The sequence below is a fragment of the Pseudophryne corroboree genome, chromosome 1 (genome assembly GCF_028390025.1).
Source record: "Pseudophryne corroboree isolate aPseCor3 chromosome 1, aPseCor3.hap2, whole genome shotgun sequence".
In the NCBI taxonomy this organism is placed as follows: domain Eukaryota; kingdom Metazoa; phylum Chordata; class Amphibia; order Anura; family Myobatrachidae; genus Pseudophryne; species Pseudophryne corroboree.
The window spans coordinates 58395885-58423403 of NC_086444.1; the positions used below are offsets into that span (position 1 = coordinate 58395885).

Below are 27519 nucleotides of genomic sequence, written 5' to 3' on the forward strand. Positions count from 1 at the left end.
GTCCTTGTCCTGGACTTCGTGTCACTCCTATGACCTGTGTCCGGCTCCGTTCTCCAGTTCCCCTGTGTTTCTGTTCTGCCTTCCAGTTTGAACCTGATTCACCGTGGAACCACAAGCACCAGCAACCCTGGTATCTCTGGTCAGGCTTCACACCTTTACCATCCACAGTGTGCTCCAGCCTCTGCAGTAGAGACTTCCCTCCAGGTGCATCTCATTAGCTACACCTGTTCATCAGCCTGCAAGCTGCCAGTGTTATCTCCAACTACACTGTGAACTTTAATGCTAGTCTCCTGCAACTGCTACCAGCCTTGCTATTTCCACCATCTTCTCTGCTGGCTCCACAACCCAAGAACTATCGGTTCCCATACTGACACATCGATCCCCTGATCGATTGAACTAATTATACAAACTTTGCCATAGACTCTCAGCTTCCACGCTGCTCATTCTCATTTGCATCATTACTGTTATTATTTCTGCTGCCATATTGTTTCAACTTATTGTTTAATAAAACCACTTTGCGCACATACGCAGGAATCCAATCCGGCCTCCTCACTTCCTCCACATTACTACCACTGACCCACTAGCGCCCCCTCCGGGAACACAAACTAAACAGAACCTGACAGTAAGTCCAGGACCGATGGACTCGGATGGTGGTCAGAGTGTGGGGTCAGGGGCCTTACAAAATATGGTCTCCCGCCTGGATGGTCAAGAGGCTGCGCAGCAGCAGATGTTCCAGTTCCTGCAAGGAATGTCCTCCCGGCTCGATATACTACAACAATATCTACCTAGTGCTCTCATTCCTTCAGCTCCAGTTACCCCCGCTCCTGCAAATTCAGCGGGTTCTCCTTCACCGGCTGCATCAACTCCAGTGTCACGCTTGCACCTGCCCATGCCTAGCAAATATGATGGCAGTCCCAAGTTATGTCGCGGGTTTCTTAATCAATGTGAAATCCAGTTTGAATTGTTATCACACAATTTTCCCACGCCAAGATCCAAGGTTGCTTATATTATATCACTGCTCTCTGGATCAGCCTTGAGTTGGGTGTCTCCTCTGTGGGAGCGTGCTGATCCCCTTATGAATAATTACACTGAATTTGTGTCAACCTTCAGACGCATCTTTGATGAGCCAGGTCGCGCAACATCAGCTTCTGCAGATCTTATCCAACTCCGTCAAGGTACCCGTAGCATGGGTCAATACGTCATCCAGTTCCAGACGTTGGCTGCAAAGATTCAATGAAATAACCAAGCGGTGGTAGCAGCCTTCTGGCATGGACTCTCTGACCAAATTAAAGATGAATTAGCCACCCGTGACATTCCTGAGCAATTATCAGATTTAATTTCTTTATGTATCAAGTTGGACTCTCGCATTCGCAAACGCAATAGTGAGCGTGCTCGTAGTGAGCCCCGCAAGCCGAGAATGGTACCTCCGACACAATTTCAGCCTCCACCTTCTGACGAGCCTTTGCAAATTAATAGGTCCCGCTTAACCCCTGAGGAGCGGTCAAAAAGACTTCGAGAGAGACTGTGTCTTTATTGTGCGGCTACAGGTCACCAAATCAATTCTTGTACAGCGCGTTCGGGAAACGCCAGATCCTGACTTGTAAAGGAGGAGTCAAGTTGGGATCTTCTAGACAAGCTCCTTCAAATCAAGACCTTATCCTTCCTGTGACTTTAGAGACTAGGGCGGGACTCCAGTCAGTATCCGCGTTAGTGGACTGTGGAGCAGCCGGAAACTTCATTACCCAAGCTGCAGTTGATAAGTTCCGTCTGCCTATCTGCGAACTCATATATCCAGCCTATATCACTGCAGTGGATGGTAGCCGAATTTCCAAGGGTTCCATCTCTCATCAAACCAAGCCAGTTGTTCTGGGAGTCGGGTTCCTGCATTCGGAATTAATTGAGTTTCTGGTCATCCCTCAGGCAACCCAGGAGATCGTTTTGGGTATGCCCTGGCTCCAGCTACATAATCCGCAGATTGACTGGTCCACGTTACAACTGACTTCTTGGGGTTCACACTGCCATCAGTCCTGCCTAGCCCAAGTTCGTCCTGTGAGGTCTTCAGAAGTTAAAGTTCAGTCAAGTCTTCCTGTGGCCTACCAAGATTTCTCTGACGTTTTCAGCGAAAAGGCCGCCGATGTTCTGCCGCCCCATAGAGAGTGGGATTGCCCCATCGATCTCATTCCCGGCAAGAAGCCACCTAGAGGGCGTACTTATCCGTTAGCCGTACCTGAAACCGAGGCAATGAGTGAGTACATCAGGGAGAATTTACAGAAAGGATTCATCTGCCCTTCGTCTTCACCCGCTGGAGCGGGTTATTTCTTTGTTAAAAAGAAAGATGGAGGATTACGTCCATGCATCGATTACCGGGGGCTCAACGATATTACAGTCAAAAACAGCTATCCATTACCTCTCATCACTGAATTATTTGACAGAGTCAAGGGAGCCCGCATCTTCACCAAGTTAGATCTCCGTGGTGCCTACAATCTCATCAGGATCCGAAGTGGTGATGAATGGAAAACTGCCTTTAATACTCGGGATGGTCATTACGAGTACCTAGTAATGCCATTCGGCTTGAGCAATGCCCCAGTAGTGTTCCAGCACTTTGTTAACGAAATCTTCCGTGATGTCCTGTACAAATATCTCGTAGTCTACCTGGATGATATCCTTATCTTCTCTCAAGATCTCTCCTCACATCGCCTACAAGTTCGTGAGGTCCTCCGACGTCTTCGTGAGAACCGTCTCTACGGCAAGTTGTCTAAATGTACCTTCGAAGTTTCTTCCATACCCTTCCTAGGGTATATAATTTCTGGATCGGATCTCCAGATGGACCCGACAAAATTAGAAGCTATTGCTAATTGGTCTATTCCGAGTACTCTCAAGTCCATTCAGCGATTCCTGGGATTCGCTAATTATTATAGGAAGTTCATCAGAGGATTCTCAACTCTCATTGCTCCTATTACCAGCCTAACTCGAAAGGGGGCAGATCATTCCAACTGGCCAGAAGATGCCTTGGCTGCATTTCAAAAAATCAAGCAGGCTTTTATGTCCGCCCAAGTTCTGTCGCAACCAGATGTGGACTAGCCATTTGAGTTGGAGGTAGATGCGTCTACAGTGGGAGTTGGAGCTGTTCTTTCCCAAATAGGGGCTGATGGGAAGATTCATCCTTGTGGGTTCTTCTCTCGCAAATTCCTTCCTGCGGAAGCTAATTATTCCATCGGTGACCAAGAATTACTGGCGATCAAGCTGGCTCTTGAGGAGTGGAGATATCTCCTGGAAGGGGCAAATTTTCCATTTAACATCTACACGGATCACAAGAACTTGCTCTACTTAAAGGCAGCCCAGTGTCTTAATCCTCGCCAGTCCCGGTGGGCTATGTTCTTTTCTCGTTTCAACTTCAAGCTTCATTTCCGCCCAGGTTCTCAGAATACCAAAGCTGATGCTCTGTCCCGATCTATGGAATCCGAAGAGGAGACGTCTGATCCAGTTCCGCATTCCATTCTGAATCCAGTTGTGTTTGCTTCGTCTCAAGTTACTCCTGTTCCGCCTCCTGGCAAGATTTTTGTTTCTCCTGAGCTTCGTTCCAAGTTACTGTCTTGGGCTCATCAGTCTAAGTTCACTGGGCATCCTGGTGTCCTAAAGACTTTCAAGTTCCTGTCTGAAACTTACTGGTGGCCGAAAATGAAGGTCGACATCAAGGACTTCGTGGCGTCCTGCCCCAAGTGTGCTCAACACAAGACTCCCCGTCAGTCTCCGGCAGGTCAGTTACAGCCGTTATCAGTACCCAGCCGTCCCTGGTCACACCTGTCCATGGACTTTATCTCTGATCTTCCCTCCTCTCAAGGATTCAATACCATCTGGGTAGTTGTCGACAGGTTTACCAAAATGGCCCATTTTGTTCCACTCCAAGGTCTTCCTTCTGCTCTGAAACTTGCTCAAGTCTTCCTGCGGGAGATCTTTCGTTTACATGGACTGCCTACTGAAATTATATCTGACCGTGGAGTTCAGTTCGTGGCAAGATTTTGGAGAACCCTTTGTTCTGCCCTGCAAGTCAACCTTAAGTTTTCGTCAGCCTACCACCCTCAGACGAATGGACAGACGGAAAGGGTGAATCACGAATTGGAGACCTTCTTGAGACTTTGTTTCATCTTCCCAAGATGACTGGGTAGACCTGCTTCCGTGGGCTGAATTCGCTCACAACTTTCGCTATCATACTGCCACGGAAACCACTCCGTTCTTTGTGGATAACATCCTCGTGTCCCAGATTTCCAAGACCTTCCTAACATCGATGTTCCTGCAGCCACTTCTGTTCTAAGTCAGTTTTCATCAACTTGGAGGAAAATTCATGTTTCCCTTAAAAAGGCTTCAAGTCGATACAAGTTCTTTGCCGATCGCAAAAGACGTGCAGTTCCCAGCCTAAAACCCAAAGATAAGGTTTGGCTTTCCACTCGGAATCTTCGTCTCAGAGTGCCATCGATGAAGTTTGCACCACGCTTCATTGGTCCTTTTCCCATTGACAAAGTCATCAGTCCTGTGGCCTACAAGCTCAAATTGCCTCCTTCTTTACGAATACCTAATGCCTTTCATGTCTCTCTCCTCAGACCTTTGATCCTGAATCGTTTCCAAAGAGCTCTTCCAGTTGGTCCCAAAATACGAACCCAGCGGGGCATTGAGTTCGAAATAGAGAAGGTTCTGGATTCCCGTTGCCGGTACGGTCGTCTGCAATATCTCATCGACTGGTCCGGTTATGGTCCTGAGGAGAGGAGTTGGGTAAATGCTACAGATGTCCATGCTCCAAGGTTGGTCCATGTTTTCCACAGAACTCATCCTTCCAAGCCACGTGGGTGTTCGGTGCCCACCCGTAAAGGAGGGGGTACTGTCAGGAATCGACTTACCACAGCTGCATCTGTCCGTCGGTGCGGACTCCGTCCGGGGCCCCTACGTCTCGCTGTCGCTGGTCTCCCTGTCGCCGGATGTCATCCTGGGCCTCGGAACGCTCCTGTTGTCAGCGGGCGTGCATACACACCGCGTTCCCGCCGGGCCGCGGCATGGGCGCCGCCATGACAGCTTTCCTCAGACTGCCGCATCAGCCAATCCGGAGCTTGGCTGCACCTCCTCGTTTCCCTTCCAGCCAATGCCTGCAGACCGGGGGGTATATCAGGAGCAGCAGGGTGAGTCAGTCCTTGTCCTGGACTTCGTGTCACTCCTATGACCTGTGTGTCCGGCTCTGTTCTCCAGTTCCCCTGTGTTTCTGTTCTGCCTTCCAGTTTGAACCTGATTCACTGTGGAACCACAAGCACCAGCAACCCTGGTATCTCTGGTCAGGCTTCACACCTTTACCATCCACAGTGTGCTCCAGCCTCTGCAGTAGAGACTTCCCTCCAGGTGCATCTCGTTACCTACACCTGTTCATCAGCCTGCAAGCTGCCAGTGTTATCTCCAACAACACTGTGAACTTTAATGCTAGTCTCCTGCAACTGCTACCAGCCTTGCTATTTCCACCATCTTCTCTGCTGGCTCCACAACCCAAGAACTATTGGTTCCCATACCGACACATCGATCCCCTGATCGATTGAACTCATTATACAAACTTTGCCATAGACTCTCAGCTTCCACGCTGCTCATTCTCATTTGCATCGTTACTGTTATTATTTCTGCTGCCATATTGTTTCAACTTATTGTTTAATAAAACCACTTTGCGCACATGCGCAGGAATCCAATCCGGCCTCCTCACTTCCTCCACATTACTACCACTGACCCACTAGCGCCCCCTCCGGGAACACAAACTAAACAGAACCTGACAAGTCATTACCATACCTACATATATACATCTTTAACATGTCAGCATTTCAAATGCTGGTATTCTGACTATGTCGGCATTTTGAACATGTCGGCATAATGAATTACGGTATTTTGGCCATGTTGGTAATTTGACTGTTGGTCAATGGCTGTCGGGATTATGACCGTCGGTATTGTGTCTGTCGGTAAATCAACTGCTACTCTGTCCAAAGGGTAGTCACATGTCGACCAAATGGTATTGACTGTCTACCTAGACACTGTAGCTCTTCTATACCAAAACCTCTATATAGCCACACGAAAGTTCAGGAGTTTTCAGTTTCTGTATTTTTTTCCTATTTATTTTTTTGAAGCGGACTTGCAAAATTGTAACTGTATATTCATTAGTCTTCTTTGTTTTCATTAACTTCACACATAACCATCACACATACTCAAGTGATCATTGCAGTGATATGCAATAAACTAGTTCTGCATTTTTGCCGTGTTCACAAATTAGCTCCTATCATATTTGCCTCCTATCCCGATGTGTCAGGAAGACTCCCAGGGGAGCAGGTCACCCGCCCACATCCCGCCCTCCTCCTGGTGAAATAGGTGTGGTGTCAAGATTCTCAGTAGAGCACATCATCAATGCCCCGCCCCTTATACATGATGCCACAATTTCCCCTCCCCACAGAGAAATCTGCATTTTGTTTTGTTCATATGTTTGTAAATCCAGTCATAAGGATACAGAGACATGTGAGTTCACTGCTGTGCTGTTTATTCCATCACCAACTCCAGGCACACTGCACACTGGACCACCCACTTCCAAGCATTCCCCTGGTCCCAGGGACCATCACTGAAGATTCAGGCTTACACAGATTAGTAAGGGAGTGTCTACAAATATTAAGCATTCTAATACACTAACATCACATCCTCTTTTCTTTAAAGATAAGCCCTGTACGCTTCAATGCAACAATTAACAACATCATCTAACACATTTCAATGAGTCTCTCAGGTCTGCGTATTTCCCTTTTGGGTCTCTCATACACAGTCTGTGTTTCATCTACTGTACCAAGTTGGACCTTTCTAGAATCATGGTTTGTTCACCATTATGAGGATCATCATACATATCAGATGAAGGGTATTCTTCAGTCATGTTGTCTTCATTATGGTTAGGTTGAGATCTTAAATCCACCTGATTTCTTCTTACTTCCGTTGCATGCTCTGTACGTATAGTATAAGATCTTGGTGCTACTTGTGCTTGCTCAATACCTTTCTGCACCCAAATACCTTTCTCGTGATCTCTGAGACGGACCTGGTCCCCCGAATTTAGATCAGATAAGCTTTTTGCTTGCCTGTCATGGAACAGTTTCTGTTTCGCCTGTTGACGTTCCTTACTCAGTCTGACCAACGCTGAGTTATGTGTATTAAGCAGTTCATCATGTATCGGGAGATTTGCTCTAATCCTCCTACCCATCAGCATTTGTGCAGGAGAAAGTGCATTCTGTAAAGGTGTACTGCGGTAGATTAAAAGACTTTTGTAGAAATCTTCTTTACCTTCTTGAGCTTTTTTCATGAGACTCTTTACAGTTTTTACTGAACTTTCCACCAGCCCATTTGAGCGTGGATAGTGGGGACTTGACGTAGTATAGACAAATTCCCACTCATCAGCAAATTGTCTAAATTCAGCACTGGAAAACTGAGGACCATTGTCAGTGAACACTTCCATAGGAACACCATGCCTTGCAAAGATTGACGGCTTTACTAGTAGTTGTATGTAGTGTCTTCACCTCAGGGTGGTTAGAGTAATAATCAGTCATGACAATGTACGTTTTCCCATTACAATCAAACAAATCTGCGCCAATGTTATGCACACCAGTGCCTGCAGGAAAGTACTAGTGTCAGAACTGTTATGCACTCCAGTGTCTGCAGGAATGTACTGGTGTTTGAACTGTTATGCAAAACAAATGGACTCACAGACAAACTGGGGAATATGACATAACGTACACAGAAGGTGATAGGGTAACAAAATACACACACAGTGAACAGAGAAGCCCAGAGGCTAAGGAACTGGGTATCTCCCTTGTATTAGAACTGCTCAGATGTAAAAAGCAAGATGTTGTGTTTTAATACGTAGAGAACCCGAAATGCTGTTGCTAAGGGCAACAGCAAAACCCTAAAGGGTTACCAACGGGTGTGGCAGTAAACTCCTTGGTCAGAGATGGAATGATAGACACAAGGAGAGCCTCCACAATCCTGATTCTCACTTGCAGTGCACAGGTTTAAGCTTACTGCCACTAAACTGACCCCTGACACCTAGCACAGTGAGACAGGATTAGACAGGCAAGTGTTAGAATACAGCCGCAAACTTGCTAAGTTCACAGAGTAATAACAGAACCCCAGCAAGCTAAACGACTGACTCCAGTCTTACTGCTAGGTCTGGATTGGCAGAGTGTAATACCAAATCCCCAGGCCTATTTGCAGTAAGCAACAAACAAATACAAAGCTACACAGTACTGGCTAACTTTCATGAACTGACTAACCAACAGAGATTCAGCAGCATCTGCTTACCCTGAAAAGAGGCCTTATAAAGCAGGTGCTGTCCACGCCCCACTCAGACCTCACAGACTGTGAGCACAAAAACCAGCACCGGATCCCCTGCCGTGCACAGAGCCTATAACCACTGCACAGCAAAAGACCCGAACCGGAGTATCAGCTGCGCTCAGGTTACTCCACTAGCACTTGTCTCCCGGTTGCCATGACGACGTGGCAGCACAGGGCAGGAGACCCTAACAGTACCCCCCCTCTGACGAGGGGTCAAAGAACTCCTACCACCGGGTTTATCGGGGAACTGCGAGAAGAAAGAGCGTATCAGTCTGGGGGCATGAAGATCACAACTGCGCACCCACGACCGCTCCTCCGGGCCATACCCCTTCCAGTGCACCAAAAATGACAGCCGACCCCGAACCACCTTGGAGTCAAGAATCCTTTCAACAACAAACTCCCTCTGGCCACGTATCAGAAGAGGGGAAGGTCTTCCACTGGAAGAAGGATTACTAATCGCCCGTTTTAAAAGGGAACAATGAAATGTTTTATTGATACCCAAAGAACGGGGCAGATCTAACTGAAATGCCACCGGATTGATAACCCTGGTGATCTTATAAGGGCCGATGAACCGGGGCCCTAACTTATGAGATGGCTGTCTCAACTTCAAATTCTTGGTAGACAACCAGACGAAGTCTCCTAATTTGAAGCTGCAGGGTCTTTTCCGCTTATCAAAAACCCTTTTGGTCACTAATGACACAGACACAAGGGCTTTCTTCACTTTCCGCCAAATACCTCTAAGGACCGAAACCACAGAGGAACCACCAGGCGTGGAGTCCAGGGGGTCAAAAGAATTGGCCTTAGGATGATGCCCATACACACAAAGGAAGGGAGAGATCCCTGTAGCAGAGTGAGCCGCGTTGTTATAGGCAAACTCCGCCATGGACAGATGAGCAACCCAGTCAGTCTGACACTTGGAGACATAACACCTGAGGAACTGCTCCAAGGACTGGTTCACCCTTTCAGTCTGCCCATTAGACTGCGGATGGTAGCCCGACGACAAGCTGACAGAAATCTGGAGATCGGAACAAAATGCCCTCCAGAATTTGGCCACAAACTGGGATCCGCGGTCAGAGACCACATCAAGTGGCAACCCGTGGAGACGCACAACATGCAGCATAAATAATTCAGACAGGCGTCTGGCTGATGGCAGCCCAACCAGTGGAACGAAGTGCGCCATCTTCGAAAACCTGTCAACGACAACCCAGATGGCTGTCATCCCCGAGGATTTGGGCAAGTCCACCACAAAATCCATTGAAATGTGGGTCCATGGCTTAGATGGGATAGAGAGTGGATGTAATGGGCCAACAGGAACCCCTCTAGGAGTCTTATTTCGGGCACAGATGTCACATGCCCGAACCCACTGATCCACATCCTTAGCCACCGAGGGCCACCACACCGCCCTAGATAGCAACTCCCGAGTTCTGGCAATACCCGGGTGACCTGCCGACTTCTTGGCATGGAATTCCAGGAACACTCGCTGTCTTAACCTAGGAGGCACAAACAAAAGACCTACCGGAAGGTCTGGAGGAGCCTGCTCCTGTGCTCTAAGGACTAATGATAAGAGGTCCTGGGTAATGCCCACTTTAATACATGATGGGGAAACAATGGGCAACGGCTCCTCGGTGGTCTCCTGGATTGGAGCAAAACTCCGCGAGAGCGCATCAGCCTTGATGTTTTTTGACCCAGGGCGATATGTTATCAAAAAATTAAAGCGAGCAAAAAACAAAGCCCATCGTGCCTGCCTGGCATTGAGACGCTTCGCTGACTCTAAATATGCCAGATTCTTATGGTCAGTGAGAATTGAGACCACAAACTTAGCCCCCTCAAGCCAGTGTCTCCACTCCTCGAGTGCATCCTTAATAGCCAACAATTCCCGGTTACCCACGTCATAATTCATCTCGGCAGGCGAAAATTTACGGGAAAGGTAAGCACAGGGATGAAGGCGATTATCAGACACTCCCATCTGAGAAAGCACTGCCCCAATACCCATCTCAGAGGCATCCACCTCCACCACAAAAGGACGCTCTGGATCTGGGTGTCGCAGCACCTTGGCCGAAACAAATGCCCTTTTGAGACGGGCAAAAGCCGCTTTAGCCTCACAAGACCAGTGAGCAACATCCGCCCCTTTCTTAGTGAGTGCCACCAAGGGCGCCACTATAGACGAAAATCCAGCGATAAATCGTCTATAAAAATTCGCAAAGCCCAGGAAACGCTGAAGCGCCTTCAAACTAGTGGGCTGCACCCAATCCAGGACTGCCTGTACCTTGGAACCCTCCATTTGGAAACCTTCTGGGGAGATAATATATCCTAGAAATGCGATTTGCTGAACTTCAAATTCGCACTTCTCCAGCTTCGCCCCAAGCCGGTGGTCTCTGAGTTTCTGGAGGACTAAGCGTACATGCTTCCGATGTTCCTCCAGGGAATGGGAGAAGATTAGGATGTCATCTAAGTATACAACTAAGAATCTATCCAAATATTCCCTGAGCACATCATTCATGAAATCCTGGAAGACTGCCGGGGCATTACAGAGCCCAAAAGGCATCACCAAATATTCATAATGCCCTGAGTGGGTATTAAAGGCAGTCTTCCATTCATCCCCCTCTCTTATTCGGATTAGATTGTACGCACCGCGTAGGTCAATCTTAGAAAAAATGGTGGCAGTACGAAGCTGGTCAAACAAGACCGAAATGAGAGGCAGTGGGTATGAGTTTTTAATCGTGATACGGTTCAATTCCCTGAAGTCGATGCAGGGTCGCAACGAACCGTCCTTTTTACCCACGAAGAAGAACCCCGACCCAACTGGAGACTGTGAAGGTCTGATAAATCCCTTAGCCAAGTTCTCCTGAATGTACTCTGCCATAGCCTGAGTCTCAGGACGTGACAGGGAGTACAACCTGCTCTTGGGAAGCTTAGCATTTGGCAACAAATCAATGGCACAGTCATAGGGGCGATGGGGAGGTAGTACCTCTGCAACTTTTTTGGAGAACACGTCCGCAAAATCTGCATAACACCCTGGCAATCCTGGCAAACTTAGCTGCGAGAGCCTGACTGGAAGGCTCAAGCAACTCCTGAAACAATCAGTACCCCAACTAAGAATCTCCCCAGAGACCCAGTCAAATTGAGGATTGTGGGCCCTTAACCAGGGTAACCCCAACACCAATGGGGCAAAAGTACAGACAGTCACATAAAAGGACAATTTTTCAGAGTGTGTGGCTCCAATAAACAAAGAAATCTGGCTAGTGCAAGAGGTAATTTTACCTTGGGATAATGGTTCCCCGTTTAACCCACAAATCTCAATTTCCGATGCCAAGGGTACTAAGGGAACAGAGTGTTTTAGGGCGAATTGGCGGTCCATAAAAACCCCGTCGGCCCCACTGTCCACAAAGGCCTCAGTCTTGACAGTTTGACCGAGGATCTTCAAGGTCACCGGAATGATAAAAGTCTTCTTGGGAAATTCTGACTTCTGGCCTGACAGGATATTTCCCATCACCCTCAGGCCCTGAAGTTTTCCGGCTTTTCTGGGCATGATACTACCACATGACCTTTATTCCCACAGTACAAACACAACCCCTGCTGTCTCCTCCGCGTCTTCTCACGCGAGGAGAGGCGGGTAGCCCCAATCTGCATAGGCTCCTCAGAAAATTCCTCAGAGTCTGAGGTTCCCTTGGGAAGGAAGGAAATCTCAGTCTCCCTTTCAAGCCTACGCTCTCTCAGCCGTCTATCCACCCGGATGGATAACTGCATGAGCTGATCCAAGCTATCAGGCAAGGGATATTGTACCAGTTGGTCCTTTATCTGGTTAGAAAGACCTCTTCGGTACTGGTGTCTCAGGGCTGGGTCATTCCACTGGGTATCATGGGCCAACCTCCGAAACTCCGTACAGTAAACCTCAACTGGCCTTCGCCCTTGCTTAAGGATCGAAATCTGAGCCTCGGCTGAGGCCGTCTTGTCAGGGTCATCATACAACATGCCCAGTGCCGTAAAAAAAGCATCAACACTTTTAAGCGACGGACAGTCAGGCTGCAACCCATATGCCCAGACCTGTGGGTCTCCTTGTAGCAAGGAAATCACTATGCCCACCCGCTGAATCTCCGACCCAGAAGACTGAGGCCTAAGCCGGAAGTATAGCTTGCAGCTCTCCTTGAAACAAAAGAACTGCGAGCGATCTCCAGAAAAACGATCCGGGAGATTTACTTTCGGCTCCTTAACCCCTGCAGGTGCTGCTGCTGCGGGAGCTCCGCCAGCAGCCTGGGAGGTGTGCATTTTAATGGACAAATCATTAAATTGTCGAGTCAGGACCTGCACCTGATCGACCACCTGTTGCAACGTATTTTGAGGGGTATGCTCCATATTCCCACAAAATTTCAACAGGAGTATTAGGCTGCTGAATATGTTATGCACACCAGTGCCTGCAGGAAAGTACTAGTGTCAGAACTGTTATGCACTCCAGTGTCTGCAGGAATGTACTGGTGTTTGAACTGTTATGCAAAACAAATGGACTCACAGACAAACTGGGGAATATGACATAACGTACACAGAAGGTGATAGGGTAACAAAATACACACACAGTGAACAGAGAAGCCCAGAGGCTAAGGAACTGGGTATCTCCCTTGTATTAGAACTGCTCAGATGTAAAAAGCAAGATGTTGTGTTTTAATACGTAGAGAACCCGAAATGCTGTTGCTAAGGGCAACAGCAAAACCCTAAAGGGTTACCAACGGGTGTGGCAGTAAACTCCTTGGTCAGAGATGGAATGATAGACACAAGGAGAGCCTCCACAATCCTGATTCTCACTTGCAGTGCACAGGTTTAAGCTTACTGCCACTAAACTGACCCCTGACACCTAGCACAGTGAGACAGGATTAGACAGGCAAGTGTTAGAATACAGCCGCAAACTTGCTAAGTTCACAGAGTAATAACAGAACCCCAGCAAGCTAAACGACTGACTCCAGTCTTACTGCTAGGTCTGGATTGGCAGAGTGTAATACCAAATCCCCAGGCCTATTTGCAGTAAGCAACAAACAAATACAAAGCTACACAGTACTGGCTAACTTTCATGAACTGACTAACCAACAGAGATTCAGCAGCATCTGCTTACCCTGAAAAGAGGCCTTATAAAGCAGGTGCTGTCCACGCCCCACTCAGACCTCACAGACTGTGAGCACAAAAACCAGCACCGGATCCCCTGCCGTGCACAGAGCCTATAACCACTGCACAGCAAAAGACCCGAACCGGAGTATCAGCTGCGCTCAGGTTACTCCACTAGCACTTGTCTCCCGGTTGCCATGACGACGTGGCAGCACAGGGCAGGAGACCCTAACAGCCAACTTTCTGGTACGGTCTCTCTGGCACTACGTGAGGACTCAGTGGCTCGACTTGTTGTTTCAGTCTATACGTAAGACATAATTCACATGTAGCTGTAGTCTGTGCTACGTCTTGGTTCATTCTTGGCCAATACATAACTTCACGCGCTCTCTGCTTACATTTTTCTTCTCCTAAGTGGCCTTCGTGTATCTTGCATAGCATAGTTTTTCTTAGTCGTGCAGGTATGACAAACCTATTGCCTTTGTAAATAATACCATCGACAACTGTAAGGTCACTGCGGTACATCCAATAATTATGGATTGACAGCGGGCACGCATGTTTTTCTGCTCCAACAACAAAATACAGGTACCCCTTCTCTTGCGCCCCTTTAATTAGTGAGTAATATAAATATGTCAACTCTACTTATCTTAAAGCAGAGGATTTCTTCGTATCCCACTATCTCCAGGATTTAATTTGCACTTCAATAATGGTCAAATATATCTCCAGTGACGTTTACATGCAAAGAAAGAATCAAAACACCATCTAGTGCAATAAATTCATAAAAATTTTTTTTAAATTCTACAGTAAAAAATAATTTTTCACTTTAAATATAATGAATCTCAGTCCAATGAATAGATAAAAGGTCTCTTTTTTAATATTAAAAATTGCAATCCAGTTCCAGCAATCTTCATCACAAGAAGAAAAAATATAAAATCATTTCACATCTCAGACTTATGAGGGTGGCCTCCTACCAGATTTTGGAATTTCAAAGTGCACGTATGGAAGCTGTGTAGATGTTGTATATCCCCAAGGATGCTGGCTCCAATCGTGGATACTTTGTCCTCTCCTCGTCTGGTCAGTCCGCCACCGATCTCCTCTGTTAGCCAATGCGTTTCGATCGGATGATCTTTCTCAAGGCATATTCCAAATGATCCATCTTCCCTGATATTTATACCCATATGGATTGATATCCCTAATTACTGGGAGGAGCCACTCTCATTTACAATTCAAATCCATTTATATACATTTTATCCATATAAATTCCTAATCTAACATCTGTATGTAGTCCGTCGGTGGCGGACTGACCAGACGAGGAGAGGACAAAGTATCCACGATTGGAGCCAGCATCCTTGGGGATATACAACATCTACACAGCTTCCATACGTGCACTTTGAAATCCCAAAATCTGGTAGGAGGCCACCCTCATAAGTCTGAGATGTGAAATGATTTTATATTTTTTCTTCTTGTGATGAAGATTGCTGGAACTGGATTGCAATTTTTAATATAAAAAAGAGACCTTTTATCTATTCATTGGACTGAGATTCATTATATTTAAAGTGAAAAATTATTTTTTACTGTAGAATTTTAAAAAAAGTTTTATGAATTTATTGCACTAGATGGTGTTTTGATTCTTTCTTTGCATGTAAACGTCACTGGAGATATATTTGACCATTATTGAAGTGCAAATTAAATCCTGGAGATAGCGGGATACGAAGAAATCCTCTGCTTTAAGATAAGTAGAGTTGACATATTTATATTACTCACTAATTAAAGGGGCGCAAGAGAAGGGGTACCTGTATTTTGTTGTTGGTTGAGAGTGTTCATTGGGGTGAGGGTAACACCCTTCTCAGGTTCCCATTCTTCTGCTGCCCATATGCGCATTTTCATGCAGGTGTAGAAATTATTGTTTTTTCTTATGTTTTTCTGCTGGCCAACCTTTCAGAATGATATCTTTCAACACTTTCATTGTGTCATCTGTCTCAGTTTCTCTCCTAATCTGTTCTTGTCTTGCAAGAGACACTGGTAGAGAAGCTATGATCAAATTAACATAGGCTTCTATCTCTTCATCCATCAGACTTTTGGAACCTTCACTTTTGTCCACAGCATGAGAAAGTGTATCAGCAATGCACATGTATTTGCTGGGACAGTACAGCAAGTGTACATCATATTTCTGTAGTCTGATAAGCATTAGTTGAATTCTCATGGGACAGTCATGTAATGATTTAGTCATGATAGCGATCAATGGCTTGTGGTCAGTTTCCACTGTAAATGTTTGACCATACACAAACTGATGAAATCGCTCACATGCATATGTGATCGCTAGAAGTTCTTTTTCTAAAAGCATATAACATATGAAGATATATCACAAGGAAGCGTATATATATATTAAGTTTGATTAAAAATTATTATGTTTTTTATTTAATTATCAATTTTCTTAATAATGCACAGCATAATATATAAAACTTTAAAACACACCAAATACTGCAGTACAAAAGTCCAGTAAACTGTAACGTTATTAGTATTACCGTCCAAGTAACCGTATACCGCTGGAGCTCCAATAAGGATATTCTATAAGCACACATAGTGCTATTTATGTAACTCCCTGGTGAAGGACTGGTTAATTTGTAATAAAATACGTTGTTACGTTGTATCCATAAGCCAGAGGAATAAACTTTGTAGGAACTACAAGCGTTCACAGTGTGCCTGCCGCACAGCAGCTAGTGTCCCCTTCTCTCCCCACCACCAATGATTAGCGCTCACCACAGCCGTGTGTTGGAGCCTCAGTGTGGCTTGATCTTGAACGACTAGTGCCGAAGTTCTCAGGCGGGAGCGGCGGTAACAGCAGCGTCCACGGGGGGAGGGTGCACACTCTCAAAGCTGATTTCAGGTGATTCCTCCAAGATATCCTCTGGCGTAGAGGGGTTCCAGACAGCCTGCAGGTGTTTGTATGGAATCCTTAACGCGTTTCTCCGTGCTTCCAATCTCACGGTTTCATCAGAAGGTGAAGGCCAGAGGATATGTTCATGTGACCACATCCACTCGTTATCTTTGTCCAACAACCATCTAAGAGAGGCTGTTCATTCAGAGAGTTGAGAAATAAACTTTCCTAAGTAAGTAATCATTCCTAGGAATCTTCTGACGTCGTCTTTGTTGTTAGGACGTTCCATGTTCACTATGCCTGATATTTTCCTTGGGTCTGGTTTTACACCTTGATCTGAGACCACGTCGCCCATAAAGGTAAGTGTATTCACGCCAAATTCACATTTGTCCTTGTTTAGCTTTAGATTCACTTTCTTGACAAGTTCCATTACTTGTCTCAATCTAGAATCATGTTCTTCCTTTGTAGATCCCCAGACAATAATGTCATCCATCATTGTTTCAACACCTGGAATATGTTCAAAAATCATGTGTATCTTTTTGTGATATACTTCTGGAGCAGACAATATTCCATATGGTAGTCGAAGAAATCTGTATCAACCTTCTGGTGTATTAAATGTACAAAGCTTTGAGCTGGCCTCATCTAGCTTCATTTGCCAGAATCCTGAAGATGCGTCCAATTTACTGAACCATTTTGCTCCCGCAAATTGCGACATGATTTCATCTCTGGTTGGTAGTTTGAAATGTTCTCGTTTAACAGCTTTGTTTAAGTCTCTGGGGTCTAGACATATTCTGAGTTATCCATTTTTCTTTTCAACAATTACTAAGGAGCTTACCCATTCAGTAGGCTCATCAACTTTCTGTATCACACCAAAGGCTTCCATGCGATTTAACTCTTGTTTCAGTTTTTCTCTCAGCGCAAACGGCACTTTTCTACAGGGGTGTATCACTGAAGAAACTTGCGTGTCTATATTTATTTTATGCTCTCCAGGCAAACAACCTAGACCTTCAGACAAGTCTCTGTATTCTGTAAACATCGATTTGCAGTCATCTTCTACTTGTTATGTCACCATAAAAACTTTCTTTAGCAAGCTTATTTTCTCACAGGAACTTAATCCTAGAATCGGTTGGACATTTTTATCCACAATCAGTAGAGATGTTTTAAACTGTTGTCCCTTATATTTCAGTGTCACTAAGCATGTACCTTTCACAGGAATTTCCTCCCCAGTGTACCCTGTAACTTTCACTTTGACTGGATGAATTTTAGGTTTTACTCTAAAAGTCTTATAGTCTTGAAATTATATTAAATTCACCTGCGCGCCAGTATCAAGCTTAAAGGGAATGACAATCTCGTTCACAGTTAAAGGGACAATCCATTCTTTCTTATCTGAACTGCAAAGTTCAATGTAATCCACAAAGAATTCCTCTATTTGTTTAACAGCATGCACGTTGGTTGTTTCATTTTTCATTTTACAGCATTTGGCAAAGTGATTTAGTCTACCACATTTCATGCAGGTTTTACCATAAGCAGGGCACATTTTAGGATTGTGAACATTTCCACATCTACTACACATTTCCTTATTAGGCTGTGGCTTAGACTGCTTCATTCTTGAGAATGGAGGTTTGCTTGGCTCTGTTTTCTGTACTATATATACAGCTGCATCAGCGTCCTTGTGTAACTTTTTGGCTTGAAATCTAGTTATTTCTAAAGATCTGCACATAGTCACTGCCTTTTCTAGTGTTAGATCTTGCTCTCTCAGCAGTCTCTCTCTGAGTCCATTATCAGGTATTCCACAGACAATACGATCTCTAATCAGTGCATCCTTTAAATCACCAAACTCACAGGTTTTACTGAGTGATTGCAGCTCTGTAACACACTGATCAAATCCATCTTCAGACTTCTGATCACATGTGAAAAACGTATATCTTTCATATGTCACATTTTTCTTTGGCACAAAGTAATCTTCAAACTTTTGCATTATAGAAGATAGCACCATATTCTGCCCCTCATCAAACTGAAAACTATTATAAATGTCCAGCACATCCTCTCCTATCACATGGAGGAAAATGGATGCCTTAGTTTTGTCAGCCTCTGTATCAGCTCCACATGCAGCAAGATATATATTAAACCTTTGCTTAAATCTTTTCCAGTTTTCAGACAAGTTACCAGACATCAGCATGCTGGTTGGAGGAGCTAAGTTTATCCATGGTTACTCACTGTTTGAAGAGAGGAGCACACGGCAGGCTTTGCAGACACTGAGTATCACAGCCTTACAGACTTCTGCAAGATTCTTTCACACTCTGAGAGCACTAGCAGTCCAAGTTAAACTTCTTCTGACACCATGTTTTGTTCATATGTTTGTAAATCCAGTCATAAGGACACAGAGACATGTGAGTTCACTGCTGTGCTGTTTATTCCATCATCAACTCCAGGCACACTGCACACTGGACCGCCCACTTCCCAGCCTTCCCCTGGTCCCAGGGACCATCACTGAAGATTCAGGCTTACACAGATTAGTAAGGGAGTGTCTACAAATATTAAGCATTCTAATACACTAACATCACACATTTCATCTAAGGTAACTTCCTCGTGGGACTTAGAAAAAGCGTAGGCATGTATATAATTTGTTTTAATAAGTGACGGACAACCAAAGGATGATAGAGACAAGAGTACCGGGCAAATTTAAGTAGGCATGCCGGACAATTAGGGGTTGATACAATTAGGTGCAAATCACATTCTGGAACGCAATTCCACATTGCACCTACATCCAGGATTTTCATTCGCTCCCATAGAGTTGCACACACAAATTAGTGGTTTTGCCAGGATATCGTACAACATATGGCAAATATAAGCAAACCCCCACATCACCAGCATTGCGACCATTAATTGAATTGACCTTTAAACAGCAGCGTTATAGCGTCTATAGCAACTGTTTCAGCAATACTAGGGACTTATACGAACGTAGTTCTCAGATCTTACCTGGCCAGGTGTGCTGAAAGCTCTGATCAGAATAAAATCATCTTCACAGGTGTTTTTTATGTAATGCTGGACTCCAATAGGAAAGTAGATCACATCCCCAGGGCCAATGTTAATTTCAACAGCTTGTTCACCAGTGATTCCAACCTGGATATAATAAGGAAATATCTTTATTGAGAAATAGTTTTTCTTGGCATGCAGATGGTCTGTAGACAGGTTTCCTTGGTGAGTGTGACCGTATTAAAGACATTTGTAAAGGCCCATACACACTTGACGATAAAATGAGCGACGTCGTTCATTTCAGCCCTCATCAACGACGTCGCTCATTATATCGTCAAGTGTGTATGCATCCGACGACCACCGATGCGCGGTCCCTCGCTTATCTGTGGAGCATGTATGCTCAATTTCCACTATGGTCGTTACCGACCAGAGACGTCGTTGAATGTGTATGGTGTGAACGACCAACGACCAAGCCACTGTTCACCAGCCCTGTTCCCAGCTCATTATTTTAATAAACTGTTCAGCTTGGATGCTTCAACGATGAATGGTCTTTGGTCTTTGGTCGTTGGTAGTGTGTATGCTCATGTCGTTTGCTCAGCTGTTCAAGGGAAGTTCAAGGGAAGTCGTTAACGACGTGTGCATCGTCAAGTGTGTATGGGCCTTAAACGTCAATTAATATTACAAAACTCGCAATGATGCATCAGTTAAAGACTATAATATGACATATGTCGGAAATGTATTTAGTAACTTGAGAACTTTATGTCTCTGTAAATATTTTAATGTTTTATATGATGCAGTTTGTTGGTGAATCCGATCAACACTGACCAAGTTACTGCTCTGTCACTCGCATTCACATTGCACCAACCTCCATTAGTAGCTGCAATATATATTTCTCCATTGGTAGCCACAATCCATTGCCAGTTTGATAGTCGCATTCCACCAAACATTATTGCACCTAAATGCATTTCGACCTATTGCCCACAAATTTATGCATAAGTAACCTTTTAAACATTGCCTTTATTTTCAGCATGGTGATAGGGATAGCTGAGTGGTCCAGAAAGCATGATAGAGATACTTGTAGTGTCACAAGAAGAAATAGGGAATCAGTGTCACATCATGTGGTGGTTTAGACTAGCATTAGAGGCAGGAGCATTTTAAGACTCAAAGGGTTCTTGTGCAGATGTTCGTGGGCTGGCCTCTTTGAATCAAAATGAAAGTTAGGCACATTGAAATGTACCTTCCTCTTACACACAGTGGAGACAGCAATTATCTATGTTAATTCAATATTAAGAACATCAATCTTGATTGAAGTTTCATGGTGGGAACCCACAAATGTAGAGTCGTGATAGAAAAGGGAAACTTTGTCTCTGATTTTGAGATTGGAAACTGCTCAACTTCTTTTTTACCTGCAAATGATTTATAACAGAGGACGCTTTTTCACTGTGCTCCAGATATTAAGAAAGTCCTGCATTAGTAACTCAACAACCAGGATGTGAGAGTGGGGCAATGAAGGGAGTGGTGAAAGGCAGGAGCGAATGCCAAAGATGGTGTAGAATGGACTGGTAGCAGATGGTGTTTAATAATGTTTGATAATGGTTATTGTGAGCAATTTTGGTCAAAAGTAGCAGGTTGACCATGTCATCTTAAGTGGCAAGTGGATCTACGTCTTGTTTGGGTTCTGGACTTGGACCACTGGGCAAGACTGGTTGGGATAGTAGGTTGAGGTTGATGCTCTGTTGATTGATGGTATCCACACAAAGATATACAGTTGGTAGCGGACTCTGCAGGTTCAGAGTGGTAGTGCACACAGGTAATGGATATGCACTCTGCAGGCTCTGAATGATAATACACGCAGGTACTGGATGTGCATTTTGCAGGCTGTCAGTGAAATTCACTAGGTACTGGATATGTGAATGATTAGCAGACTGGACAGCAGTGGTTAATTGCACCGGCTTTGTTAGCTGGAGATGATTAGCAGTGTGGGAACTGTACAGGACTGCAGACAGACACAAGCTAGGAGAAGCTAACGCAGAGAACAGGAACTGATGAACTCACAACTTGAGCATGCACCATGGAATGTGCACCAAATGGCAGATACAGCAAAGCAACATAGGAATCAGGAAGCAGAGCTTCCGATACTGGAACAAGAAACTGGTAAGATTCAAGTTGTACTGGCAATGAGCAAATGCAAGTGAGGGGTTTAAACAGGGAGCTCTGATCAGTTACTGGTGCCTCTGGTCAGGTGGACGCTATCCCCTCTGTGATTGGAAGAACCTGGAGCTAGCTGTTCAATCCTACATGGTGGCACCCATGCAACACTAAACCCAGAAATAGGTGCCAAACCACCTGCAGCTAACTGGATTCAATATGTTTATGTTTACTATAGTAGCCAGCAGGAGCACTCCAGCAGATGAAAGGACAGAGCCGAGTCCGGTAAAAGGGAGTCCAAGTCTGTTGCATTACAGCAGAAGTGCACATTCTCAGGATAGAGTCCAAATCATAATTAGTCCCTTGTCTGCCCATTGGACTGTGGGTATATTAAGCTGAAGAGAAGTTGAGATGGATCTGTAATGCTTTACACAGGGCTCCCCAAAACTTTGCGACAAACTGAACACTCGGAAAGGCCGTAGGAATTAGGTGCGTCATGTCACAGTTTTTGTATTTTATAAGTATAAGTAATGTCACTAGTTGCTAGTGAATCGATAACAATTGATTTTGAAATATTGGTGCATCAAATAAAGTGCGGCTTCCATTGTTACTGATGAAGGAGACATACTTGCCAGCTGTCGCAGACTCCAAAAGTGTGGTGCTTGGATCAGAGCAGGGTTTATTTTTAGAGCTGGTCAAATTTATTTCAAAGTGGTTTCATGCTGGTTAATTAAATCAGCTCTAAAGTTAAAATGAATGAATACAAAACTGAGAAAGGTGAAAGAGTTTGACCATGTTTACTTTCTTCTCCCGGATCTAATATCTTCAGGTTTGTTCAAGGTTAAATGGCTACGTTGGTTTGTTTTTCTATCAGTTCTCCATGCAAATGGAAGTCTGGATTTAGTAAATGCCAAATCAGCAATATTCGCTATTTAAGCTAAAAGAACAGAAGCAATTCTATAAAATGTTGTCATTTAAGCTTGTACAGAGAACATTTTATAGTAAATTTTAAAACTTTTTAGAAGTTTGATCTGAAAATGTGAGATTTGAGAATGATCAACCGAAATCAGACAAGCCCAAAAAACAACTTCATACTCAAACTGGTCATACTGGATCACACTTCTAATCAAGGGCGTATCTACCATAGGTGCAGGCAGTGCAGCTGCTATGGGGCCCAGAGCTGAGAGGGGCCCACCTTTCCTGTCAAAGTTGCATGTGTTATATACATTTTTTCGCCATTGGGTGGTACGTAGGGGTCCTTTCAAACTTCTTCCTTGGAGCCTGCAATATATCTAGGTATGCCCCTGGACCTGCTCATTGTAGTGTGGTATAAAATTAACTGGCGAGCATTTTAATGTTATATAATATGAACCGGGGCACTGTAATGAGGTACAATATGAACGCGGAGCACGATATATCATAATGTGAATTGGGGGTACTGTGCGGCGGAATGTGTACTGGCAGCTCTGAAATGTGACATAGGGTGAACTTATACACTACTGCGATTCATAAAAGAAACTAGGGCACTACTATGGGGTATAACATTAAATAAGGCTCTACTATGGTTCATACAATGAACTAGGGCACAAATACAGGGCATACAATTAACAACACAGCAGAGAAGTGTCTCTCTAGAAGCATTAGGACAGGGGGGCTCTTAAAAATGTTGCTATGCGGCCCACAAAGTTCTGGCTACGCCCCTGTTTCTAACTGAAAAAAATTGAGCATCTCTACTTTTTTTGTCCCAGTTGTGCACCTGCAAATTGTTGGGATACAATGGTAAAATGAATCCGTTTGAGTGCTTGCTCTTAAGATACTTATACAGCAGGGACGTGCCTCCCATGTCATTAATGATTAAAATAATATCAAGAAGATACTTATGACACATATTCTGTGTCATAAGTATCTGCTTTATATTAATGTAATCATTATCCCTGTTTAAATGTGTTTGGGAGGCACCGATCATGGTGCCTCCCGTTGTGAATGGGGAAAGGTGTGGGAGCAGGGGTCAGGCGCAGGCGGGGCCTAGCCATGGGCATTAAAAGCCCTCTGGAAATACAGTACATGGGAAAGCGGCACCATTAGAGGTCCGCTTTCATACAGGGACGTGCTTTCAACCCATGAAAGCACGCCCCTGTGAGTGAGGCCACAGTGATTGGCCAGCGAATCCGTCACTGGATCCACTGTCATCACTGTGTGGGCGCGGCGAAGGTGCGGACGTCGGTGGCAGCGGAGGAGGTGCGGGTGGCGGTGATATTAGCGGCAGGCAGGGATCCGAGATCCCTGCCTTCCATTCTGCAGAGTTTGGCAGCGGAGCAGCACCAATAAAAAAAATGGCGCCTCAGCGTCATTTTTTAAATTCAAGATGGTCGCCGCGAGCCAATAACGGCTCGCTGCATCATCGCTCCCACCGGCTGACTTATATAAGTCAGTGCGAGGCAGCGGCGTCAGTCTGACGGCGGAGGAGGAGCGGAGAAGAGCTCCTGAAGACAAAAGACGCCGGAAGTCCTGGATGGGCGGCGGCTATGCAAAAGAGCTTAACAGCCGCCGCCCCCAGGTGAAGACCATGACTAATAAACTTTTTTTTTTAAAGATGGTGTGGTGTTTTTATTTTAATATTTTCTTTACAGGTGGACTACAGGTGCCAGCGGGCCCATTATGTCCGGGCATGCTGGCACTTGTGGTTCTCCAAGTGCCAGCATGCTGGGGCAGGCTTGCTGGGACCTGTAGGCCACCTGTAAAGAACAAAATTAACAATAAACCCCGCACCCACCGCCACCAGGGGTGCGGGGCATAGCACTGGGCTATCAGGTTATTGCTCGGGAGGGGGGACCCCATTTTTATTTTTTGGGGTCCCCACTTCCGAGGAATTCCAGCCCTGGGCTGACTGGTTTGGGGGGTGATTAATGTTATGGCAGGGGGACCCCACACTGAGTGTCTCCCCTGCTATGGCATTACCCCCTCCTGGCTGGTTCTGCCTGGTGCTGGTTTTAGCAATGTATGGGGGACTACACTTTTTTTTCCCACTCTATAGGGGGAGGAGGAGGAGATTGGTTAGCTGCCAGTGCCTCCCCAGCCACTGACCTCACCGCACGCCACTGTTATACAGTATACAAATATCATTCAATGGTACTGTACTCATATTTTTTGTATGCTGATTTGAAACCTTTAAATATGCTTACCTTGCCACAGCCTCTGAGCACATATCCCATCTCATGTGCATTTAAATGAAAGTTTGGACCCAAAAGAGCATACGGTTTCAATGTCAGTACTCCTAGGCTCAGAGTATCTGGATGCTGAAATCATGAAATTATGAACACATTAATATGTTTCCAAACACTAAACTCATTGAGGGGAATTTAATCGTTGCTCCATTTGGGCACGAATACCTGTGGGTGGCCAATATTTCTGCTCACCTGTTCCTAAAGGGGCGAGCAGAAAAGGAAGGCTTTTCTCACATTTTTCTAGTAGGGTCTAATAGTTTAGAGGGATTTAGCTGTTTTTTGCTGATAAACCAGGTCTATTTGGGCATGATAAGTGTGGAAAGTATTGGGCGCCCAGCGCCAGAACAAACAAATGCATATCACCCAGTCTAAAGGGACTGGCGATATGCCATGGCGGGGTGCAAAAAAAAAAAAAAAAATTCCCCCATGAAATGTCTTAGGTTTAAAGTATCATGCAATTGATATTTTGATGACCTCAGAAAATGTATGTATATAGTTTGGTGTAAACATTTTTTTTTTTTATCAAACTTCCTAATTTTGGTTGAATTTTAAAAGCACAAATTATCAAGTCTGATTTATCATGAATATTGATTGATTCAGCCCACACAATGTTTTCCTCCACCTAGTGTGGAAGACCAAGGCACCTCTACGAGCTAATGAGTTCATTGGAAAAGTTGTTCTTAACATTTATATTCACCCACACACAATACAGACGGATATTTCTCTGACGTCCTAGTGGATGCTGGGTACTCCGTAAGGACCATGGGGAATAGACGGGCTCCGCAGGAGACTGGGCACTCTTTAAAGAAAGATTAGGTACTACATCTGGTGTGCACTGGCTCCTCCCTCTATGCCCCTCCTCCAGACCTCAGTTAGAATCTGTGCCCGGCCAGAGCTGGATGCACTTAGTGGGCTCTCCTGAGCTTACTAAAAAAGAAAGTATTTGTTAGGTTTTCTATTTTCAGTGAGATCTGCTGGCAACAGACTCACTGCTACGTGGGACTTAGGGGAGAGAAGCAAACCTACCTGCTTGCAGCTAGCTTGTGCTTCTAAGGCTACTGGACACCATTAGCTCCAGAGGGATCGAACACAGGGCCCGACCTCGATCGTCCGTTCCCGGAGCCGCGCCGCCATCCCCCTTGCAGAGCCAGAAGACGGAAGATACCAGAGAAAATCGGCGGCTAAAGACTCCGGTCTTCAATAAGGTAGCGCACAGCACTGCAGCTGTGCGCCATTGCTCCCACAGCACACCACACGCTCCGGTCACTGGTGGGTGCAGGGCGCTGGGGGGGGCGCCCTGGGCTGCAATTAGTATACCTTACTTGACAAAATGCACATAATACAGTTGTAAACTGTATATGTGCCTAATCCCCCGCCATAAATATTATTAAAAAAGCGGGAGAAGCCCGCCGCTGAAGGGGCGGGCTATCTTCCTCAGCACAGCCAGCGCCATTTTCTCTTCACAGCTCCGCTGGAAGGATGCTCCCCAGGCTCTCCCCTGCAGTATACACTACGGAAAGGGTAAAAAAGAGAGGGGGGGCACATCAATTTAGGCGCAAATTGTGATAATAAGCAGCTATTGGGGGAAAATTCACTTTGTAGTAGTGTAAATCCCTCTGTTATATAGCGCTCTGGTGTGTGCTGGCATACTCTCTCTCTCTGTCTCCCCAAAGGACTTTGTGGGGTCCTGTCCTCAGTCAGAGCATTCCCTGTGTGTGTGTGCGGTGTGTCGGTACGGCTGTGTCGACATGTTTGATGAGGACGCTTACGTGGAGGCGGAGCAGGAGCCGATAAGTGTGATGTCGCCCCCTGCGGGGCCGACACCTGAGTGGATGGATATGTGGAAGGTATTAACCGACAGTGTCAACTCCTTGCATAAAAGGTTCGATGACGTAACAGCTTTGGGACAGCCGGCATCTCAGCCCGCGCCTGCCCAAGCCTCTCAGAGGCCATCAGGGGCTCAAAAACGCCCGCTACCTCAGATGGCAGACACAGATGTCGACACGGAGGGCCATCCGATGCATGATTACGGCAATGAAAAATGTGTTGCACATTTCTGACATTAACCCGGTTACCACAAAAAAGGGTATTATGTTTGGGGAGAAAAAGCAGCCAGTGACTTTTCCCCCATCTGATGAGTTAAATGAATTGTGTGAAGAAGCGTAGTGTTCCCCAGATAAGAAACTAGTGATTTCTAAGCGGTTACTAATGGCGTACCCTTTCCCGCCAACGGATAGGTTACGCTGAGAGACATCCCCTAGGGTGGAAAAGGCGCTCACGCTTATCAAAAAAGGTGGCAATGCCGTCTCAGGATACGGCCGCCTTAAAGGAGCCTGCAGATAGAAAGCAGGAGGCTATCCTGAAGTCTGTGTATACACACTCAGGTACTATACTTTGACCTGCTATTGCTTCAGCATGGATGTGTAGTGCTGCAGCAGCATGGTCTGATTCCCTACCAGATAACATTGATTCCCTTGACAGGGATACTATTTTGCTAACCATAGAGCATATTAAAGACGTAGTCTTATATATGAGGGATGCACAGAGGGACATTTGCCGGCTGGCATCTAGAATTCATGCAATGTCCATTTCTGCCAGGAGAGTATTATGGACTCGGCAATGGACAGGTGATGCTGATTCTAAAAGGCACATGGAAGTTTTGCCTTTAAGGGTGAGGAATTGTTTGGGGACGGTCTCTCGGACCTCGTGTCCACAGCAACTGCTGGGAAGTCGACCTTTTTACCTCAGGTTCCCTCACAGCCTAAGAAAGCACCGTATTATCAAGTACAGTCCTTTCGGCCTCAGAAAGGCAAGCGGGTCAGAGGCGCG

The 27519-nt window shown here is 45.4% G+C and overlaps 1 protein-coding gene across 1 annotated transcript in view; it reads right to left on the minus strand.

Moving 5' to 3' along the window:
• Positions 1–27519, minus strand: part of LOC135055839 (mucin-3B-like) — a 73499-nt gene that overhangs the window by 19457 nt on the left and 26523 nt on the right. Inside the window, exons 7-8 of the mRNA XM_063960407.1 lie at positions 24649–24762; positions 19322–19465 (exon numbers count right to left, since the gene is read on the minus strand). Coding sequence (XP_063816477.1) covers positions 19322–19465; positions 24649–24762 — 258 coding nt within the window. The remainder of the gene's footprint in view (positions 1–19321; positions 19466–24648; positions 24763–27519) is intronic.